At 41.6% G+C, this 20276-nt stretch overlaps 1 protein-coding gene across 2 annotated transcripts in view; it reads left to right on the top strand.

Moving 5' to 3' along the window:
* The window catches only part of LOC115203770 (LIM domain transcription factor LMO4-B), a 35714-nt gene extending 15764 nt beyond the window's left edge, over window positions 1-19950 (top strand). For both annotated transcript variants that reach the window (XM_029768747.1, XM_029768745.1), the window contains 4 exons: window positions 3067-3309; window positions 17923-18019; window positions 18192-18350; window positions 18571-19950. In XM_029768747.1, the coding sequence (XP_029624607.1) occupies window positions 3074-3309; window positions 17923-18019; window positions 18192-18350; window positions 18571-18579 (501 nt within the window). In that variant the 5' untranslated portion in view covers window positions 3067-3073 and the 3' untranslated portion in view covers window positions 18580-19950. The remainder of the gene's footprint in view (window positions 1-3066; window positions 3310-17922; window positions 18020-18191; window positions 18351-18570) is intronic.
* The last annotated feature ends 326 nt before the right edge of the window (window positions 19951-20276 follow it).

The raw sequence follows: 20276 nt of genomic DNA, 5'->3' as shown, positions 1-20276 counted from the left end.
TTCGTTCAGTTCTCACAGTAGAAGACTCAAACCACTTTGTAAAGACTGGTGACATCTAGTGGAAGCCATAGGAAGTGCTCAACGATTAATAAGCCCCTGTGTGTTTCAATGGCATAGGCTTAAAGGTAATTCAACACATCAGGTATCCACTTCCTGTCAGAATTTGTCTCAGGGTTTTGACTGCCATATGAGTTCTGTTATACTTACAGACACCATTCAAACAGTTTAGATAATTCAGAGTGTTTTCTATCCAAACCTGAACAATAATATGCATATCCTAGCTTCTGAGTTGGTATAGGAGGCAGTTAAAAATGGGCACATATTTGTTTTCAAAATTCTCAATACTGCCCCCTATCCCCAACAGGTTCAGCTTGGAAAATTACAGAAAATGTCATGGCTTAAGAAGCTTCTGATAGGCTAATTGACATCATTTGAGTCAATTGGAGGTGTACCTTTTGGCTGTATTTCAAGATCTACCTTCAAACTCAGTGCCTCCTTTGCTTGACCTAATGGGAAAATCAAAAGAAATCTGCCAAGACCTCAAAAAATACATTGTAGCCCGCACAAGTCTGGTTCATCCTTGGGAGCAATTTCCAAGCGCCTGAAGGTACCACGTTCATCTGTACAAACAATAGTATGCAAGTATAAACACCATGGGACCACGCAGCCGTCATACCGCTCAGGAAGGAGACGCGTTCTGTCTCCTAGAGATGAACGTACTTTGGTGCGAAAAATGCTAATCAATCCCAGAACAACATCAAAGGACCTTGTGAAGATGCTGGAGGAAACGGGTACAAAAGTATCTATATCCACAGTAAAACGAGTCCTATATCGACATAACCTGAAAGGCCGCTCCGCAAGGAAGAAGCCACTGCTCCAAAACCGCCATAAAAAAGGCAGACTACGGTTTGCAACTGCACATGGGGACAAAGATCATACTTTTTTGGAGAAATGTCCTCTGGTCTGATGAAACAAAAATAGCACTGTTTGGCCATAATGAGCATCGTTATGTTTTGAGGAAAACGGGGGGGGCTTGCAAGCCGAAGAACACCATCCCAACCGTGAAGCATGGGGGTGGCAGCATTATGTTGTGGGGGTGCTTTGCTGCAGGAGGGACTGGTGCACTTCACAAAATAGATGGCATCATGAGGTAGGAAAATTATGTGGATATGTTGAAGCCGTCAGTCAGGAAGTTTAAAACTTGGTCGCAAATGGGTCTTCCAAATGGACCATGATCCCAAGCATACTTACAATGTTGTGGCAAAATGGCTTAAGGACAACTAAGTCAAGGTATTGGAGTGGCCATCACAAAGCCCTGACCTCAATCCTATAGGAAATTTGTGGGCAGAACTGAAAAAGCGTGTGCGAGCAAGGAGGCCTACAAACCAGACTCAGTTACACCAGCTCTGTCAGGAGGAATGGGCCAAAATTCACCCAACTTATTGTGGGAAGCTTGTCGAAGGCTACTTGAAATGTTCGACCCAAGTTAAACAATTTAAAGGCAATGCTACCAAATACTAATTGTGTGTATGTAAACTTCTGACCCACTGGGAATGTGATGGAAAATAAAAGTTGAAATAAATAATTCTCCACTATTATTCTGACATTTCACATTCTTAAAATAGTGGTGATCCTACCTGACCTAAGACAGGGAATTCTTACTAGGATTAAATGTCAGGAATTGTGAAAAACTGAGTTTTAAATGTATTTGGCTAAGGTGTATGTAATCTGCCGACTTCAACTGTATACACTACTGTTCAAAAGTTTGGGGTCAGTTAGAAATGTTTTTGAAAGAATAGCACATTTATTTGTCCATTTTAAAATAAAATTGATCAGAAATACAGGGTAGACATTGTTAATGTTGTAAATTACTTTCTTCTGAAACTCGTCAGTCTATTCTTTTTCTGAGACATGATGGCTATTCCATGCGAGAAATTGCCAAGAAACTGAAGATCTCGTACAACGCTGCGTACTACTCCCTTCACAGAACAGCGCAAACTGTCTCTGACCAGAACAGAAAGAGGAGTGGGAGGTGTCTAGAAGTGCATTAGTGTCTAGTTTGAGGAACAGATGCCTCAAGTCCTCAACTGGCAGCTTCATTACATAGTACCTGCAAAACACCAGTCTCAACGTCAACAGTGAACAGGCGACTCCGGGATGCTGGCCTTCTACGCAGAGTTGCCAAGAAATAGCCATATCTCAGACTGGCCAATAAAAATGTAATATTAAGATGGGCAAAAGAACACAGACACTGGAAAGAGGAATTTTTACTATTTTCTACATTGTAACCCTAGTGAAAACCTTTTTGAAAAACCAACCCCTTTGTCGACTGTAGTCTACACAGCTCCACTCTGCAATGCAACCCAACAAACACCCAACAACATTCAGTAATCAGCACTCTGCAACATCAAAGACTTCTCCTCTGGGACTTATTTAGAAGTGTCAATGAAGAGGTCTGTATGCAGGTTTGGGTGGAGGGATTCGTGGGACAACTGCTTTCTAGGATGCCAGTCAGTTCAAAGGCGCATGTTTTTTCAGGGAACTGCCTCCCCCCATATTCCTTAAATAAATAGGCCTAAGCTCTTTGCCAGGGAGACCCTGAGCCAACCGATTGGTTACGGTGCCAAGACTCACATTTGGGAATCAGAGGCCTCTCCTGTCTTTGAGGCTTCTCTCTCCTAGCCACACACGTTCCAGGTGTGTGTAATGTATGGCACGGATTTTTTTAGGAAGACCCTGATAACAGGGATGATTGAGAAGCAGCTCTTGTGAACACACCCAAATAAGCTACATTTCCTGAATGTTCTGGTGGTTTATGGAATAGTCTCCTTCACATGGTAGAAGCATCAACCAAATACTCATAGTTGAAGTAAAGATTCACGATGGGTATATGTTAGTGGTCGTATTATTGCCTTGACTATTAATGACAGGTGTGTTGTAGGCTTTATTTTGCGGGTCCTTAAACATCTGTCCATATTAAGCTCAATTGTGGTGCAGAATAGACACTTCTCCATTTACCCACCCTTGTTGTGACCAATCTTATATCGCCCCCTCCCTTCTCTCCAGGCCAGCCATGGTGAACAGCCGGGTGGAGACATCAGCCGTGGCAGTGACAGGCGGCGGCTCGTCAGGCAGGTCCTGCGCGGGCTGCGGCAGGCGCATCGCCGACCGCTTCCTGCTCTTCTCCATGGAGCGCTACTGGCACACGCGCTGCCTCAAGTGCTCCTGCTGCCACGCCCAGCTGGGTGAGATCGGCACCACCTGCTACAGCAAAGGGGGCATGATCCTCTGCAAGAACGACTACATCAGGTGAGCATCAGCGGAGGCAGCATTCAAATCAGAAAGGACTGGGGTGGGGGGGTGGATGCAACACGGTAATAGCTTCACCTCTGGTAGGCCAGGTGTAGTGTCTGCCTCCATTTTGGTCATGCAGTTAAAGGAAAGAGATTTGATTACAATCAACCCTACCTTGGTGACATAGATATGGGGAAAGCGGAATTACGTGGGGGAAATTATTTGACTATGTTATACAGCAGTCTGCAATGACTTTAGTTTGTAGGTTGACGGTCTCAGATGTTTTAGCTAACGTCAACCATTTTTGACATGGACAATGAAAATGGAAATTAAAAGTTAATAGTGAAAGTGCCACAGAAATCCACTTTCCACAACTGATCACAAGTGATGAGTCTTAATGTTTGTCCAAACAAGCACAGACAGCTCTGAAACAGGTGGAAGAATGGAGGAATTTGTCTGCGCACACATAAAGGCACAAGGTGTTCGTGTGTGAATGCAAACTGGTATGGCAGGATAAGAGCGACAGGAGGGTGTTACGGAAGGGGTATAGGCACACACCAGAGTTGTGTGTGGGGCCGGGGGAGCAATGGATTTTTAACAGCAACTCTCTAACCTTTCAAGACATAACCAACTGTCTCACTACTTTTTAGACGTTTGATGACAAAACCTTAAGGAGTTGCGTAAGGTGAGAGGAAACCGGGAATAGACTGCACATTAGCCAATTCCATCACCACTGCATTGCTCCTACTCGATTTGACTTAATTTCTTGCCAAATCGTGTGTGTGTATTGCCTGGTACACTGAAACGTATGTACTTTTTCAATACTACATGAGACGGTTTGTACTAGAATTGTTACTTTGGGTTCTTCTATCAAATGTGTCTCACGTTTGGAAATCAGCTAAATCTATTGAACTAATTAGAATAGTACATTTCCTGAAGAAAATGTGGTGTGCATGCTAGCTTGTGAAGGATCCATTGATTGATAGGATAGCCTGAACATGTGAAAGTTGTTTTGATGCAAATTTATATGGGCTTAATTGGCCAAGGATTATTTTAAATAGCTACCATTATATTACTGTGGTTCTAATGCAAATCAATTCCAATTGTATTAGTCACATGGGCAGAATACAACAGGTACAACATTTCACCTTACAGTGAAATGCTTACTTACGAGCCCCTAACCGACAGTGCAGTTTAAAAAAAAATATGGATAAGAATAAGAAATTTAAAGTAACAAGTAAATAAAGGGGAGCAGTAAAAAATAACAATATATACAGGGGGGTGCCGATACAGAGTCAATGTGCGGGGGCACCAGTTAGTTGAGGTGGTACGTACATGTAGGTCGGGTGAATTAAAGTGACTATGCATAGATGACAATAGAGAGTGGCAGTGGTGAAGGGAGGGGCAATGTGAATAATCTGGGTAGCCATTTGACTGGATGTTCAGGAGTCTTATGGCTTTAAAGAATCTCATAAAATATATTATTTAACTTTTTTTGCTTACCTCATAAATCATATGGAATCATTTCATAGTTTTGATGTCTTCACTGCTATTCTACAATGTAGAAAATTGTAAACATAAAGAAAAACCCTTGAGTGAGTAGGTGTGTCCAAACTTTTGACTGGTACTAATATACAGTTGAAGTCAGAAGTTTACATAAACTTAGGTTGGAGTCATTAACTTGTTTTTCAACCACTCCACAAATTTGTTGTTAACAACTACAGTTTTTGAAGTCGGTTAGGATATCTATTTTGTGAATGACATGTCATTTTTCCAACAATTGTTTACAGACAGATTATTTCACTTATAATTCGCTGTATCACAATTCCAGTGGGTCAGAAGTTTACATACACTAAGTTGACTGTGCCATTAACCTCTATGGGCTATGTGGGACACGAGCGTCCCACCCCTGGTACACCCTATCAACAACAGGTGAAATATCAAGAGCGCCAAATTTGAAAACGATTAAATGTCATAATTGAAATTTCTCAAACATACAACTATCTTACACCCTTTGAAAGATAAACATCTCCTTAATCTAACCACGTTGTCCGATTTTCAAAAGGCTTTACGGCGAAAGCATAAAGTTAGATTATGTTAGGACAGTACATTGAAAATAGCTGTGTGTAATGTTTTGTCAATGCAAAGACACACGTCACCAAAAGCAGAAAACCAGCTAAAATTATGCACTAACCTTTGACAATCTCCATCAGATGACACTCCTAGGACATTATGTTAGACAATACATGCATTTTTAGTTCTATCAAGTTCATATTTATATCCAAAAACAGCGTTTTACTATGGCGTTGATGTTGAGGAAATCTTTTCCCTCCAATACCGCCAGTCAAATCAGCACAACAAATTAAATAATTACTATTCGAAAACATTGGTAAAATATTATATTGTCATTCAAAGAATTATAGATTTACATCTCTTGAACGCAACCGGATTGCCAGATTTAAAAATAACCTTACTGGGAAATCACACTTTGCAATAATCTGAGCACTGCGCCCAGAAAAATACGCTTTGCGATACAGACTAACCGCCATGTTGGAGAGATCGAAAATACTATGTAAATAATCCATTACCTTTGATTCTCTTCATCAGATGTCACTTCCAGGAATCCCAGGTCCATAACAAATGTAGTTTTGTTAGAAAAAGCTCATAATTTATGTCCAAAAAGCTCCGTGTTGTTAGCACATGATCTAAGCCCGCCGGACTTCTCTTCATGAAAGAGGGGAGAAAAAATATTTACGTTCGTTCAAACGTTGTATAGCATAAATCATTAGGGCCTTTTTCAACCAGAACATGAATAATATTCAAGGCGGACGATTGCATTCTCTTTTAAAACGTATTGGAACGAGAGTACCCAACATGAACTCGCGCGCCAGAGTCTTGTCGGCCACCACCGTTCCAAGGCTCTTGTTCGTTCAGTTCTCACAGTAGAAGACTCAAACCACTTTGTAAAGACTGGTGACATCTAGTGGAAGCCATAGGAAGTGCTCAACGATTAATAAGCCCCTGTGTGTTTCAATGGCATAGGCTTAAAGGTAATTCAACACATCAGGTATCCACTTCCTGTCAGAATTTGTCTCAGGGTTTTGACTGCCATATGAGTTCTGTTATACTTACAGACACCATTCAAACAGTTTAGATAATTCAGAGTGTTTTCTATCCAAACCTGAACAATAATATGCATATCCTAGCTTCTGAGTTGGTGTAGGAGGCAGTTAAAAATGGGCACATTTATTTCAAAATTCTCAATACTGCCCCCTATCCCCAACAGGTTTTAAACCGCCTCGGTGTTTTGATACCCGTGTAAATCTCACTAGGTAACGTTTGTCAACATATTTTCATAAATCCACTCGACAAAAAAATGTATCTTCGCTTATATTGATCAGAGTTATATCCTATGGATATCTACACAGTTATAAAATTGGCAAGGTGGTGTAAGCCTAAACCAAACACAGACCATATTTTAAGTTAATCTAAAAATATCCTATGGAATAAATGAAGGGACCGCTTTTCAGGTTTTGCTAGAAGGTGTCATGGGAATTATGACTCGCACTTTGGTAGTCAATTCTTACCATACCCATTATTAAAATAGGGTTTCCTGCAAATAGAAATTACAGTTTTTGTTTTCAGCATTCATCACAGGTAACTTAAACTCTATTTTTATTATTCAAACAGTTGAGAGTATTTGTCTCCTAAGCAGACTCTTCAGTATCGTTGTCACTTCAGAGCTCTGTGTGTGTGTGTATACTGCTCAAAAAAATAAAGGGAACACTTAAACAACACAATGTAACTTCAAGTCAATCACACTTCTGTGAAATCAAACTGTCCACTTAGGAAGCAACACTGATTGACAATACATTTCACATGCTGTTGTGCAAATGGAATAGACAACAGGTGGAAATTAGCAAGACACCCCCAATAACCTCTTACATCTAGATGTTCTGCTAGCGGAACACCTGCTCCAATATCCAATGATGGGCGTGGCGCGAAATACAAACTCCTCTAAAATCCGAAAACTTCAATTTTTCAAACATATGACTATTTTACAGCATTTTTTCTATCCAAAGCCAATAATTATATGCATATTCTAGTTACTGAGCAGGAGTAGTAACCAGATTAAATCGGGTACGTTTTTTATCCGGCCGTGTAAATACTGCCCCCTAGCCCTAACAGGTTAACCTCTCTAGGGTAGGGGGCAGTATTTGCACGGCCGGATAAAAAAACGATTTAACCCGATTTTAATCTGGTTATTACTACTGCCCAGAAACTAGAATATGCATATAATTATTGGCTTTGGATAGAAAACACCCTAAAGTTTCAAAAACTGTTTGAATGGTGTCTGAGTATAACGGAACTCATATGGCAGGCAAAAACCTGAAGATTCCAAACAGGAAGTGCCCTCTCGGACCATTTCTTGACCTTCTACACTCTTTATTGAAAACTGAGGATCTCTGCTGTAACGTGACACTTCCTACGGCTCCCATAGGCTCTCAGAGGGTGCCAGAACGTTGTATGATGACTTTGCAGGCCATGGCTGAAAAACAGTAGCGCATTTGGTAAGTGGTCGATCTGAGAACAATGAGACGGGGGCGCACGTGAAGACTCCATTTTAGATTTTTAGCCTTTGAACAAAAACAGGGTTGGAATATTATCGCTTTTTTACGAGAAAAATCGCATAAAAATTGATTTTAAACAGCGGTTGACATGCTTCGAAGTACGGTAATGGAATATTTAGAAAAAAAATGTCACGATACGCGCATCACCCTTCGTTACCCTTCGGATAGTGTCTTGAACGCACGAACAGAACAGAGGATATTTGAACATAACTATGGATTATTTTGAACCAAACCAACATTTGTTATTGAAGTAGAAGTCCTGGGAGTGCATTCTGACGAAGAACAGCAAAGGTAATCCACATTTTCTTATAGTAAATCTGAGTTTGGTGAGTGCCAAACTTGGTGGGTGTCAAAATAGCTAGCCCGTGATGGCGAGCTATCTACTCAGAATATTGCAAAATGTGCTTTTGCCGAAAAGCTATTTTAAAATCGGACATAGCGATTGCATAAAGGAGTTCTGTATCTATAATTCTTAAAATAATAATGTTTTTTGTGAACGTTTATCGTGAGTAATTTAGTAAATTCACCGGAAGTTTGCGGTGGGTATGCTAGTTCTGAACGTCACATGCTAATGTAAAAAGCTGTTTTTTGATAGAAATATGAACTTGATTGAACAAAACATGCATGTATTGTATAACATAATGTCCTAGGAGTGTCATCTGATGAAGATCATCAAAGGTTAGAGCTGCATTTAGCTGTGGTTTGGGTTTATGTGACATTATATGCTAGCTTGAAAAATGGGTGTCTGATTATTTCTGGCTGGGTACTCTGCTGACATAATCTAATGTTTTGCTTTCGTTGTAAAGCCTTTTTGAAATTGGACAGTGTGGTTAGATTAACGAGAGTCTTGTCTTTAAAATTGTGTAAAATAGTCATATGTTTGAGAAATTGAAGTAATAGCATTTCTAAGGTATTTGAATATCGCGCCACGGGATTCCACTGGCTGTTGAGTAGGTGGGACGATTTCGTCCCACATACCCTAGAGAGGTTAATACTGTCGCTTTAGTTGATTAAGCGCTAGAGCTAACCAAAGAAATAAAATAATAATGAGTGAGTAAGTAAGAAAGCGAGAGTTGGGCATTGCTTTGCGTGCACACCTAATTAGTTAATTTGCCCAAGTTTATCGTTAGACATAAACGGAATGCATCAGTGATTCGTATTCCCTCAAACCTTCTGAAGAGGCAACAGCACAGAAATGCCCGTCTGTGTGCACGTGACACGTGTATGTCTACCAACTTGTGTAGCCGTTAGCAATGCTAATGATAGGCTAAGCATCTTTAGACATTAACGTTTACATTTTAGTCATTTAGCAGACGCTCTTATCCAGAGCGACTTACAGTAGTGAATGCATACATTTCATACAATTTCATACATTTTATTTTTTTTATCTGTAGATGAGTCTTTCACAAATGCCTTTTCAATTAAAAGTTAGGCTACTTTGTAGTTATGCCTACCTGGCAGAATTTGCATCAATCCAGTGGCCATTTTGTTTTGCAAACTCCATCACATGTGGTTTAAGTGTTGTTGTGGACTTAGAACATCCAATATTATTTTTTTTTTTATACAAACCATTTCATTTTGATAATGAAAAATCTGTTCTTTTCAATTAATTTATTTTTTGCCGTGGTATCATTTTGGTATTGAGTATCATGATACTAAACCTGGTATTGGTATCGAAGTCAAAATTCTGGTGTGTGTGTGTGTGTGCGCATGTGTCAGAGAGGCTGGCTGATCTAACACAGACAAGGGATTGTGTGGGTGCCTGCGTTGGCACTGCCCAGGCTCTAGCGCTCTCCAGGGCAAACATTGGGGGAGATCCGGAGCAGTCTGAAAACCCACGGCCCAAAAGCGCCCGCACGGAGGGAGGCCTCCTGGATAGTGCACGGGGCACTTTGTACATTTGTCCAGGTAGTTCAGAGAATTTAAAGCCACTCCCAGTAGAATTAATAAAGCGCTTATACTTCACTACTACACTGAACAAAAATATAAACGCAACATATAAAGTGTTGGTCCCATTTTTCATGAGCTGAAATAAAATATCCCAGACATTTTCCATACGCACAAAAGTGTAATTTGTGCACAAATATGTTTACATTCCTATCAGTGAGCATTTCTTCTTTGCCAAGATAATCCATCCACCTGACTGGTGTGGCATATCAAGAAGCTGATTAAACAGCATGATCATTACACAGGTGCATCTTGTGCTGGGGACAATAGAAGGCAACTTTAAAATGTGCAGTTTTGTCACACAACATAATGCCACAGATGTCTCAAGTTTTGAGGGAGCATGCAATTGGCATACTGACTGCAGGAATCTCCACCAGAGCTGTTGCCAAAGAATTGAATGTTCATTTCTCTACCATAAGCCACCTCAACGTCATTTTAGAGAATTTAGCACTACGTCCAATCGACCTCACAACCGCAGATCATGTGTAACCACGCCAGCCCAAGACCTCAACATCCAGCTTCTTCACCTGCGGGATCGTCTGAGACCAGCCACCCGGACAGCTGATTAAACTGAGGAGTATTTCTGTCTGTAATAAAGCCCTTCTGATTGGCTGGGCCTGGAGCCGCAGTGGGTGGATCCAGGGCCACCCATGGCTGCGCCCCTGCCCATTCATGTGAAATCCATAGATTAGGGCCTTATTTATTTAAATTGACTGATTTCCTTATATGAACTGTAACTTAGTTAAATTGTTGCATGTTGCATTTATTTTTGTTCAGTATATGTGATCTACAAAATATGTATGGTTGCGAAATGTAATGTAATGTACAACGTATTGCTTCAATTTCACCTTGACGCCGGTGCCAATAACTCCTCATTGCAACCATCACAGAATGAGTGGGAATTGCATAAGTGTTTTTGCCCCCAAGATACCTATGTTAATTAGCCATATGGATCGACACCATTTAATATAAAAAGTATCTGGTTTTTCTGCACTGCTGCTTAACGATCGTCAAACGTAGTGCGCACTCGTGGACAGGACCTTGTGTCCATGCACGCTCAAGGTCCATCCTCACAGACATTTGTAACGCATACCGGTATGCAATTCACAGCATATCAAATATGTATAATACAGTTGGTGGGCCAAGTGACCCGGTGCCAATGAGGTCCGATAAAGGGAGAGGGAGCTTTAATTAGGGAGAACAGGGTTCTTCTCGGGCACTTGCTTATTAATTTACTGTTTGGATTAAGATCAATAGGGCAAGGGAGAGAGTATAGATGGGGAGGTATAGCAGCCAAAACCGGTACGGTAAGTGTTACAAGGAAGAGGGTGTAATGAGAGCAGGAAAGAGGCTTCCTATTAAGACTGAATGGTTTAACTGTTTACACGCTAGGGGCACTGAGAGATGGTCTGATTGGCTCTGGGTGTCTGTACTAAATGTGGTGTGAAGGTTTCTTATAAGTCGCATGTAAACTCCGCAAAAAAAAAAGTCCTTTCACTGTCAACTGCATTTATTTTTTTTAAATCAAAAGTAACAGTCAGTATCTGGTGTGGCCACCAGCTGCATTAAGTACTGCAGTGCATCTCCTCCTCATGGACTGCACCAGATTTGCCAGTTCATGCTGTGAGATGTTACCCCACTCTTCCACCAGGGAACCTGCAAGTTCCCGGATATTACTGGGGGGAATGGCCCTAGCCCTCACCCTCCGATCCAACAGGTCCCAGACATGCTCAATGGGATTGAGATCCGGGCTCTTTGTTGGCCATGGCAGGACACTGACATTCCTGTCTTGCAGGAAATCGCGCACAGAACGAGCAGTATGGCTGGTGGCATTGCCATGCTGGAGGGTCATGTCAGGATGAGCCTGCAGGAATGGTACCACATGAGGGAGGAGGATGTCTTCCCTGTAACGCACAGCGTTGAGATTGCCTGCAATGACAAGCGCAGTCCAATGATGCTGTGACACACCGCCTCAGACCATGACGGACCCTCCACCTCCAAATCGATCCCGCTCTAGAGTACAGGCCTCGGTGTAACGCTCATTCCTTCCACGATAAACGCGAGTCCGACCATCACCCCTGGTGAGACAAACCTGCGACTCGTCAGTGAAGAGCACTTTTTGTCAGTCCTGTCTGGTCCAGCGACGGTGGGTTTGTGCCCATAGGCGACGTTGTTGCCAGTGATGTTTGGTGAGGACCTGCCTTACAACAGGCCTACCATCCCTCAGTCCAGCCTCTCGCAACCTATTGTGTACAGTCTGAGCACTGATGGAGGGATTGTGCGTTCCTGGTGTAACTCGGGCAGTTGTTGTTGCTATCCTGTACCTGTCCCGCAGGTGTGATATTCGGATGTACCGATCCTGTGCAAGTGTTGTTACACGTGGTCTGCCACTGCGAGGACGATGAGTTGTCCCTCCTGTCTCCCTGTAGCGCTGTCTTAGGCGTCTCACAGTACAGTCATGGCAATTTATTGCCCTGGCCACATCTGCAGTCCTCATGCCTCCTTGCAGCATGCCTAAGGCACATTCACCCAAATGAGCTGGGACCCTGGGCATCTTTCTTTTGGTGTTTTTCAGAGTCAGTAGAAAGGCCTCTTTAGTGTCCTAAGTTTTCATAACTGACCTTTAAACCTCTCTGGGGTATGTGGGACACACTATTCAACAGCCAGTGAAATAGCAGGGCGGCAAATTCAAAACAACAAAATCTCATAATTCAAATTTCTCAAACATACAACTATTATATCCCATTTTAAAGATACAAATACCCCATTTTACATTGGCGTGTAATGGTCAGAAATGTTTTGCCTCCCAAAACCTCCGGTGAATGAGCACATCAATTTACAGAAATACTCATAAACGTTGATAAAATGTTCAACAGTTATTTAAAGAATTATAGATACACTTCTCCTTAACCTCTCTTGGGTAGGGGGCAGTATTTTCACGGCTGGATGAAAAACGTACCCAAATTAAACTGCCAACTACTCGGGCCCAGAAACTAGAATATGCATATTATTAGTAGATTTGGATGGAAAACACTCTGAAGTTTCTAAAACTGTTTGAATGATGTTTGTGAGTATAACAGAACTCATGTGGCAGGCAAACACCTGAGAAAAATCCAACCAGGAAGTTGAAAATCTGAGGCTTTATTTTTGTTTTTCATTAATTCCCTTTCCAAACTACAGTGACTTAGGGGTCATTTTGCACTTCCTAAGGCTTCCACTAGATGTCAACAGTCTTTAGAAAGTTGTTTGAGGCTTCTATGGTGAATTTTGAGGGAATAACAGCCGGTTCAAGCAGTAGACTGTCTGAGGTCATGTAGTTACTTCATGCGCGTTCACGCATGGCTAGCATTTTTTATTTTTCTTCTGTAATGAATACGCTATTGTCCGGTTGGAATATTATCGATTATTTATGTTAAAAGCACCCTACGGATTGATTGTAAACATCGTTTGACATGTTTCTACAAATGGTAATGGAACTTTTGAGCTTTTTGTCTATTGATTTGCGTCCCCGCCTCGTGCCTTTGGAATAGTGTTCTGGACGCGCCAACAAAACGGCGGTATTTGGACATAAATGATGGACTTTATCGAACAAATTAACATTTCTTGTGGAAGTGGGAGACCTGCGAATGCATTCCGCCGAGGATCAGGTAAGGAAAGATTTATAACACTAATTTAGAGTTTTGTTGATGCCAGAACTTGGCGGGTAACTGTATAGCTTGCATTGATGGCTGAGTTCTTTCCTCAGAATATATAATGTGCTTTCTCCGTAAAGTTATTTTGAAATCTGACACAGTGGTTGCATTAAGAAGTAGTATATCTATAATTCTTTAAATAATTGTTATATTTCGTCAACGTTTATGATGAGTATTTCTGTAAATTAACTTCTCTGGGCTAGGTGGGACGTGAGCGTCCCACTCTATTCAACAGCCAGTGGTAGAGAGTGGCGCGAAATTCAAAACCTCAAATGCTATAATTTCAATATTTCAAACATACGACTATTTTACACCATTTGAAAGATAAGACTCTCGTTAATCTAACCACATTGTCCGATTTCAAAAAGGCCTTACAGCGAAAGCAAAACATTAGATTATGTTAGGACAGTACATAGCCAGAAATAACCACACAGCCATTTTTCAAGCAAGCATATATGTCACAAAAACCCAAAACACAGCTAAATGAAGCACTAACCTTTGATGATCTTCATCAGATGACACTCCTAGGACATTGTTATACAATACATGCATGTTCTGTTCAATCAAGTTAATATTTATATAAAAAAAACAGCTTTTTACATTAGCATGTGATGTTTAGAACTAGCATACACACCGAAAACTTCCGGTGAATTTACTAAATTACTCATGATAAACGTTGACAAAATACATAACAATTATTTTAAGAATTATAGATACAAAACTCCTTAATGCAATCACGGTGTCAGATTGTAAATAGCTTTTCGGCGAAAGCACATTTTGTAATATTCTGAGTACATGGCTCGGCCATCAAGGCTAGCTATTCAGACACCCGCCAACGTCGAGGCTCACTAAACTCAGAATTACTATTAGAAAAATTGGATTACCTTTGCTGTTCTTCGTCAGAATGCACTCCCAGGACTGCTACTTCCACAACAAATGTTGTTTTTGTTCCAAATAATCCATAGTTATGTGCAAATATCTCCGTTTTGTTCGTGCGTTCAGGTCACTATCCAAAGGGTAACGTGCGAGCGCATATCGACACAAAAAATGTAAAAATTTTCCATTACCGTACTTAGAAGCATGTCAAACGCTGTTTAAAATCTATTTCTCTGCTATTTTTCTCGTAAAATAGCGATAATATTCCAACCGGACAATGTTGTATTCATTCAAAGAGGGAAAGAAAAAATGGCGAGGTCTCGTGAATGCGCATTTCCATTCCCTTTGTCCTCAGGCAGTCCACTGACAAACTGTGCTCCTATACTTTGCCCAGAGACAGGTGACGCCGCAATCCACTTTCTGGCGGCTTTAGAGAGCCAGTGGAAGCCTTAGAAAGTGCAACAAAACCCCACGGATACTGTAGTTTCGATAGACAAGCAAAAGCAGAACTACAAAATCGCAGAAAGGGCACTTCCTGCTTGAAATCTTCTCAGGTTTTTGCCTGCCATATGAGTTCTGTTATACTCAGACACCATTCAAACAGTTTTAGAAACTTTAGTGTTTTCTATCCAAATCTACTAATAATATGCATTTTCTCGTTTCTGGGCAAGAGTAGTAACCAGTTTAAATCGGGTACGTTTTTTTATTCGGCCGTGAAAATACTTCCCCCTAGCCCAGACAGGTAAATGTGCACATTCACCGGAAGTTTTGGGAGGCAAACATATTCTGAACATCACGCGCCAATGTAAAATGCTGTTTTTGTATATAAATATGACCTTGATCGAACATAACATACATGTATTGTGTAATACTGTTCGTGTTCAGTCCACTACTCCAAATGCAGGAAGCGCGTGCAAAATGTCACGATGAAAAGTAAAAAAAAAAGTTATATTTACGTTTGTAGAAATATGTCAAACGATGTATAGCATCAATCTTTAGGACGGTTTTAAAATAAATCTTCAGTAATATTCCAACCGGACATTTCCAATGTCTTCAGAAAAGAAAAGGAACACAGCTAACGCTCACATGAATTTGCGCCTCTGAGCACATGTCATTTTCTCACTCATCTACTTCCAGGCCCTCTTGTTTGCTCCATATTCACAGTAGAAGCATGAAACAATGTTCTAAAGACTGTTGACATCTAGTGGAAGCCTTAAGAAGTGCAAAATTAACCCTAAGTCACTGTATAGGCAATCACTAGAAAAACTACAAACCTCAGATTTCCACACTTCCTGGTTGGGTTTTTCTCAGGTTTTTTCCTTCCATATGAGTTCTGTTATACTCACAGACATCATTCAAACAGTTTTAGAAACTTCAGAGTGTTTTCTATCCAAATCTACTAATACTATGCATATCCGACCTCTGAGCTTGAGTAGCAGGCAGTTTAATTTGGGCATGCCTTTCATCCGGACGTCAAATTACTGCCCCCTACCCTAGAGAAGTGAATTGCCTAACGTCTGTAAGCTGTTAGTGTCTTAACGACCGTTCCACATTAATTGTTTATGGTTCATTGAACAAGCATGGGGAAACAGTGTTTAACCACTTTACAATGAAGATCTGTTAACCTCTCTAGGATAGGGGGCAGTATTTTCACATCCGGATAAAAAACGTACCCGATTTAATCTGGTTATTACTACTGCCCAGAAACTAGAATATGCATATTGAAAACAAAGGATCTCTGCTGTAACGTGACACTTTCTGAGGCTCCCATAGGCTCTCAGAAGGCGTCAGAACGTTGAATGATGACTTTGCAGCCCATGGCTGAAAAACAGTAGCGCATTTGGTAAGTGGTCGATCTGAGAACAATGAGACGGGGGCACGCATGCACGAGACGACTCCATTTTCAACTTTGAGTCTTTGAACGAAAACAGGGTTTCCCGGTCGGAATATTATCGCTTTTTTACGAGAAAATGATTTTAAACAGCGTTTGACATGCTTCGAAGTACGGTAATGGAATATTTAGAATTTTTTTGTCACGATACGCGTCCGCGCGTCACCGTTCGGATAGTGTCTTGAACGCAAGAACAAAACAGAGGATATTTGAACATAACTATGGATTATTTTGAACCAAAACAACATTTGTGGATGAAGTAGAAGTCCTGGGAGTGCATTCTGACGAAGAACAGCAAAGGTAATCCAATTTTTCTTACAGTAAATCTGAGTTTGGTGAGTGCCAAACTTGGTGGGTGTCAAAATAGCTAGCCCGTGATGGCGAGCTATCTACTCAGCTTTTCGGCAAAAGCACATTTTGCAATATTCTGAGTAGATAAAAATCGCATAAAAATGTCTAAATATTCCATTACCGTACTTCGAAGCATGTCAAACGCTGTTTAAAAACAATTTTATGCGATTTTTCTTGTAAAAAGCGAAAATATTCCGACCGGGAGACGTCTTTTCCGTTCAAAGACTCAAAATCTAAAAAGGACTCTTCATGTGCACGCGCCCACCCGTCTCATTCTTCTCAGATCGACCACTATCCAAATGCGCTACTGTTTTTCAGCCATGGGCTGCAAAGTTATCATTCAACGTTCTGGTGCCTTCTGAGAGCCTATGGGAGCCTCAGAAAGTGTCACGTTACAGCAGAGATCCTTTGTTTTCAATAAAGAGAGTGTAGAAGGCCAAGAAATGGTCAGAGAGGGCACTTCCTGTTTGGAATCTTCTCAGGTTTTTGCCTGCCATATGAGTTCTGTTATACTCACAGACACCATTCAAACAGTTTTAGAAACTTTAGGGTGTTTTCTATCCAAATCAAACAATTATATGCATATTCTAGTTTCTGGGCAGTAGTAATAACCAGATTAAATCGGGTATGTTTTTTTTTTCCGGCCGTGCAAATACTGCCCCCTATCCCCAACAGGTTAACAGGAGCAAGGCAATATGTAGTTCAGCTAAAATAGTCCTATAGCAGATCACATTGTTTTCTGACACTTCACACCAAACAGACATTATCACTGGCACCTACAAAAGATATTCACTGACTCGTGAAGAAAAATTCTTAATCCGGGTTCTTCACCAGTATCAGCTGAAACATATTTCTGGGCTCTCCCAGTAGCCTGCCATGGACTTCATCTACAGCTCAACCCCCACCTGGAATCTGTATTCACCGGCTGAGCACCACAAGACCTGAGTCACGTCGCAGCATCAGCACTATTCCATGCTGCATCCCTCCCATTCAGTCCTTCTGGACTCCTACTTAATTCATGACTTCAACCACTGCTCTGAGAACTATTTTGCATTAATTGCTTGAGTTGGTTCTAGTTAGGATCGGGAAAGGGTAAGCTGAACAGAATCAGCTGTTGAAGGCCGAGAGTGGTACTGAACCACAGCATCATTGTCATTGACCAAGTCACTTCATGTCCCCAATCTGTTGAAGGGTAAGTGGTTGCAGTTGTCTGACACAGTTTGTTTGGGTTGACCCGCAGGCTGTTCGGGCACAGCGGGGCATGCAGCGCCTGTGGCCAGTCCATCCCTGCCAGTGAGATGGTGATGCGGGCACAGGGCAATGTGTACCACCTCAAGGTAAGACTAACTTCAGCCTGAAAGTAAAGCCCGACGCCAACAGAATCTGCAAAAGCTAAATATTTAAGGGCCCTTAGACACAGCAATTTGGCCCATGCTTCTGTTGCTCATTCTTAAACTGTTTCATTAAACAACTCCTTCCTCCGTTTTTCCTTTGTCCCTCCCTCTGCAGTGTTTCACCTGTGCCACCTGTAGGAACCGGCTGGTGCCGGGCGACCGCTTCCACTACGTTAACGGCACCATCTTCTGTGAGCACGACAGGCCAGGGGGCGCTCTACTCCGCAGTCACCTGACCCCACTGCAGGGGAACGGCATGATGCCTGACCAGAAGGTATGGGGATGTGCTCCGGACCGTATTTTGATAGAACTACACAGCTTGTGGTTGATTGTCCCTTATGTGTTAAGAATCCATGTGGTTTAATGAATGAATTTGCTGTTTTGGTAATAGTTTTTGAAGGTGGTGTTGAACTGTGGTTGTCTTACTATCTTTGTTCTTGCGATCTTTGCGTAATCAATGCTTATCATTAATCACCTCTTTCTCCTGATCTCAGGTGTGCTGAAGGATGGATGACAAAGCAACGTGTGCCTTTTCCCTCACCTCCTGCTCTTCCTCCTCCATCTTTAAGTTTGGCCTACACCACCCATCCCTTCGTTCAGATATTCCAAAATCCATACTCCGGATACTGCTGCCAGTGTCCAGTGGCTTTCTTAACAACACGTCATTCCCAACAAAATTATATTTCTTCTGTGAATCATGTTCTCAACCTTCAAGGGGAAGATGCTGAGGAGGGAAAGACTTGAGGATGATTTATACTGTCAAGCCAGTGTCCATTTCTGGTAAGGCCAATGGTGACTGATTTGTAATACCCTGAGTGGAGGACTATGGCATTTCCAGTGATGGACCATTCACTTTCCTTAGCCAGCACATAACACTACAGGGAGAGCGAAGACACAGACTAATACGGAAACACGTGTGAACTGGTTCTGGTCAGGGGCTGCTTCAACCAAGCTACAGTATACTGACTCTTGAAACAGGAAGAGCACATTCAAACAAGACAGGCCACACGAATTCACAGATGCACCACTTTCTGAGCTCAGACTCTCTAGACCCTTTCATGTGTTGCGAGAAACAGGAAATACTGTGGTTGCAGTGCTATGCTGCCGTAGCTATGGTTCACTCGACTGGTGAGTTGGGCCGAACAAGTAAAAATCAAATACACCTGCCTGGATGTCTCATTTACATTAAAAAAATATACTCTCTGTGTACAAAATTTAAGAAAGTCTGTAGAATATTCATCAAATCATACCTTTTAGTCCCATGATTCTTTTGTACTACAAGTGGTTGCCTTTTTGTAGATTTTCTTTGATATTTAGTTTTGTTGTCAGTTAAATGGCTTCTGGGGTTAGGAAATTTACTCATGTTTATGGGAACATAGAAATTATGCATTTTGTAATTGTCGTTTTAAAATATTTTTTATTCCAGTGACAATTGTAATTCCAACATGACTTCGAAGCAGTGCTCCATATGTCCTAAATGTATTCTCATATATGTGTGGTGGTGGAAGAGGAGAAGGTCCAAGTTTAACTGGTCCACATTTAACCTGGGTCATGTTGAGTAGGGCTCACTGTAGCAGTTTTTGAAAAGAAAAATAAGTGTTTCTTATTGGAGAAGTTCAGGTAGTCCCTACCTGGTTCAGGCTGTTTTCTTCCGTTTGGTACCTAATGAACACAATCCAGGTTGAGGGAATAGGGGAGCGGCATGGGGATGGAGAGAAGTAATAACTGTAGACATTTTTTCTAGTGCTATAATTGTATTGTGTGCTCTATGGTTGAATTTTGTCATTGTGTGGCCATTGTTTCAAGCAGAGGCCCATTTCAAATGCTGTAAAACATTTCAAAATAACTATACTCATATTATCGCGAGTCACCTGTGTCACGTCTAACGAGTGAGTGATTCGATAATATTTACGTGCCGCAGGATGAGGGAGAGTGGCGTGCATGTGTGTAGCGAGGTGTGCCACATATACCTTTCACACCGAAACGTAGCTTCGGTAATGCTCCAGCGCTTGGACAAACATGGCTGATTTCAAAGGCTTGATCGGGGCCATTACAGAAGATATCGAAGTGGTATGCGTTAAAGGCCCGGGCTTTTGCTGCAGTCCTGGGCCGGAGTCTAATCTGGTGTGCCGGCCTAATTAAAAAGGGAGGGACCCCTTTCCTGTGGGTGCTTAGAGGAGCAGTCCAGCTGTTGACTTTA

Source organism: Salmo trutta, chromosome 12 (assembly GCF_901001165.1).
Source record: "Salmo trutta chromosome 12, fSalTru1.1, whole genome shotgun sequence".
Lineage (NCBI taxonomy): Eukaryota > Metazoa > Chordata > Actinopteri > Salmoniformes > Salmonidae > Salmo > Salmo trutta.
The sequence above is the reverse complement of the archived record's forward strand: the minus strand, read 5'-3'. Positions and strand labels throughout refer to the sequence as shown.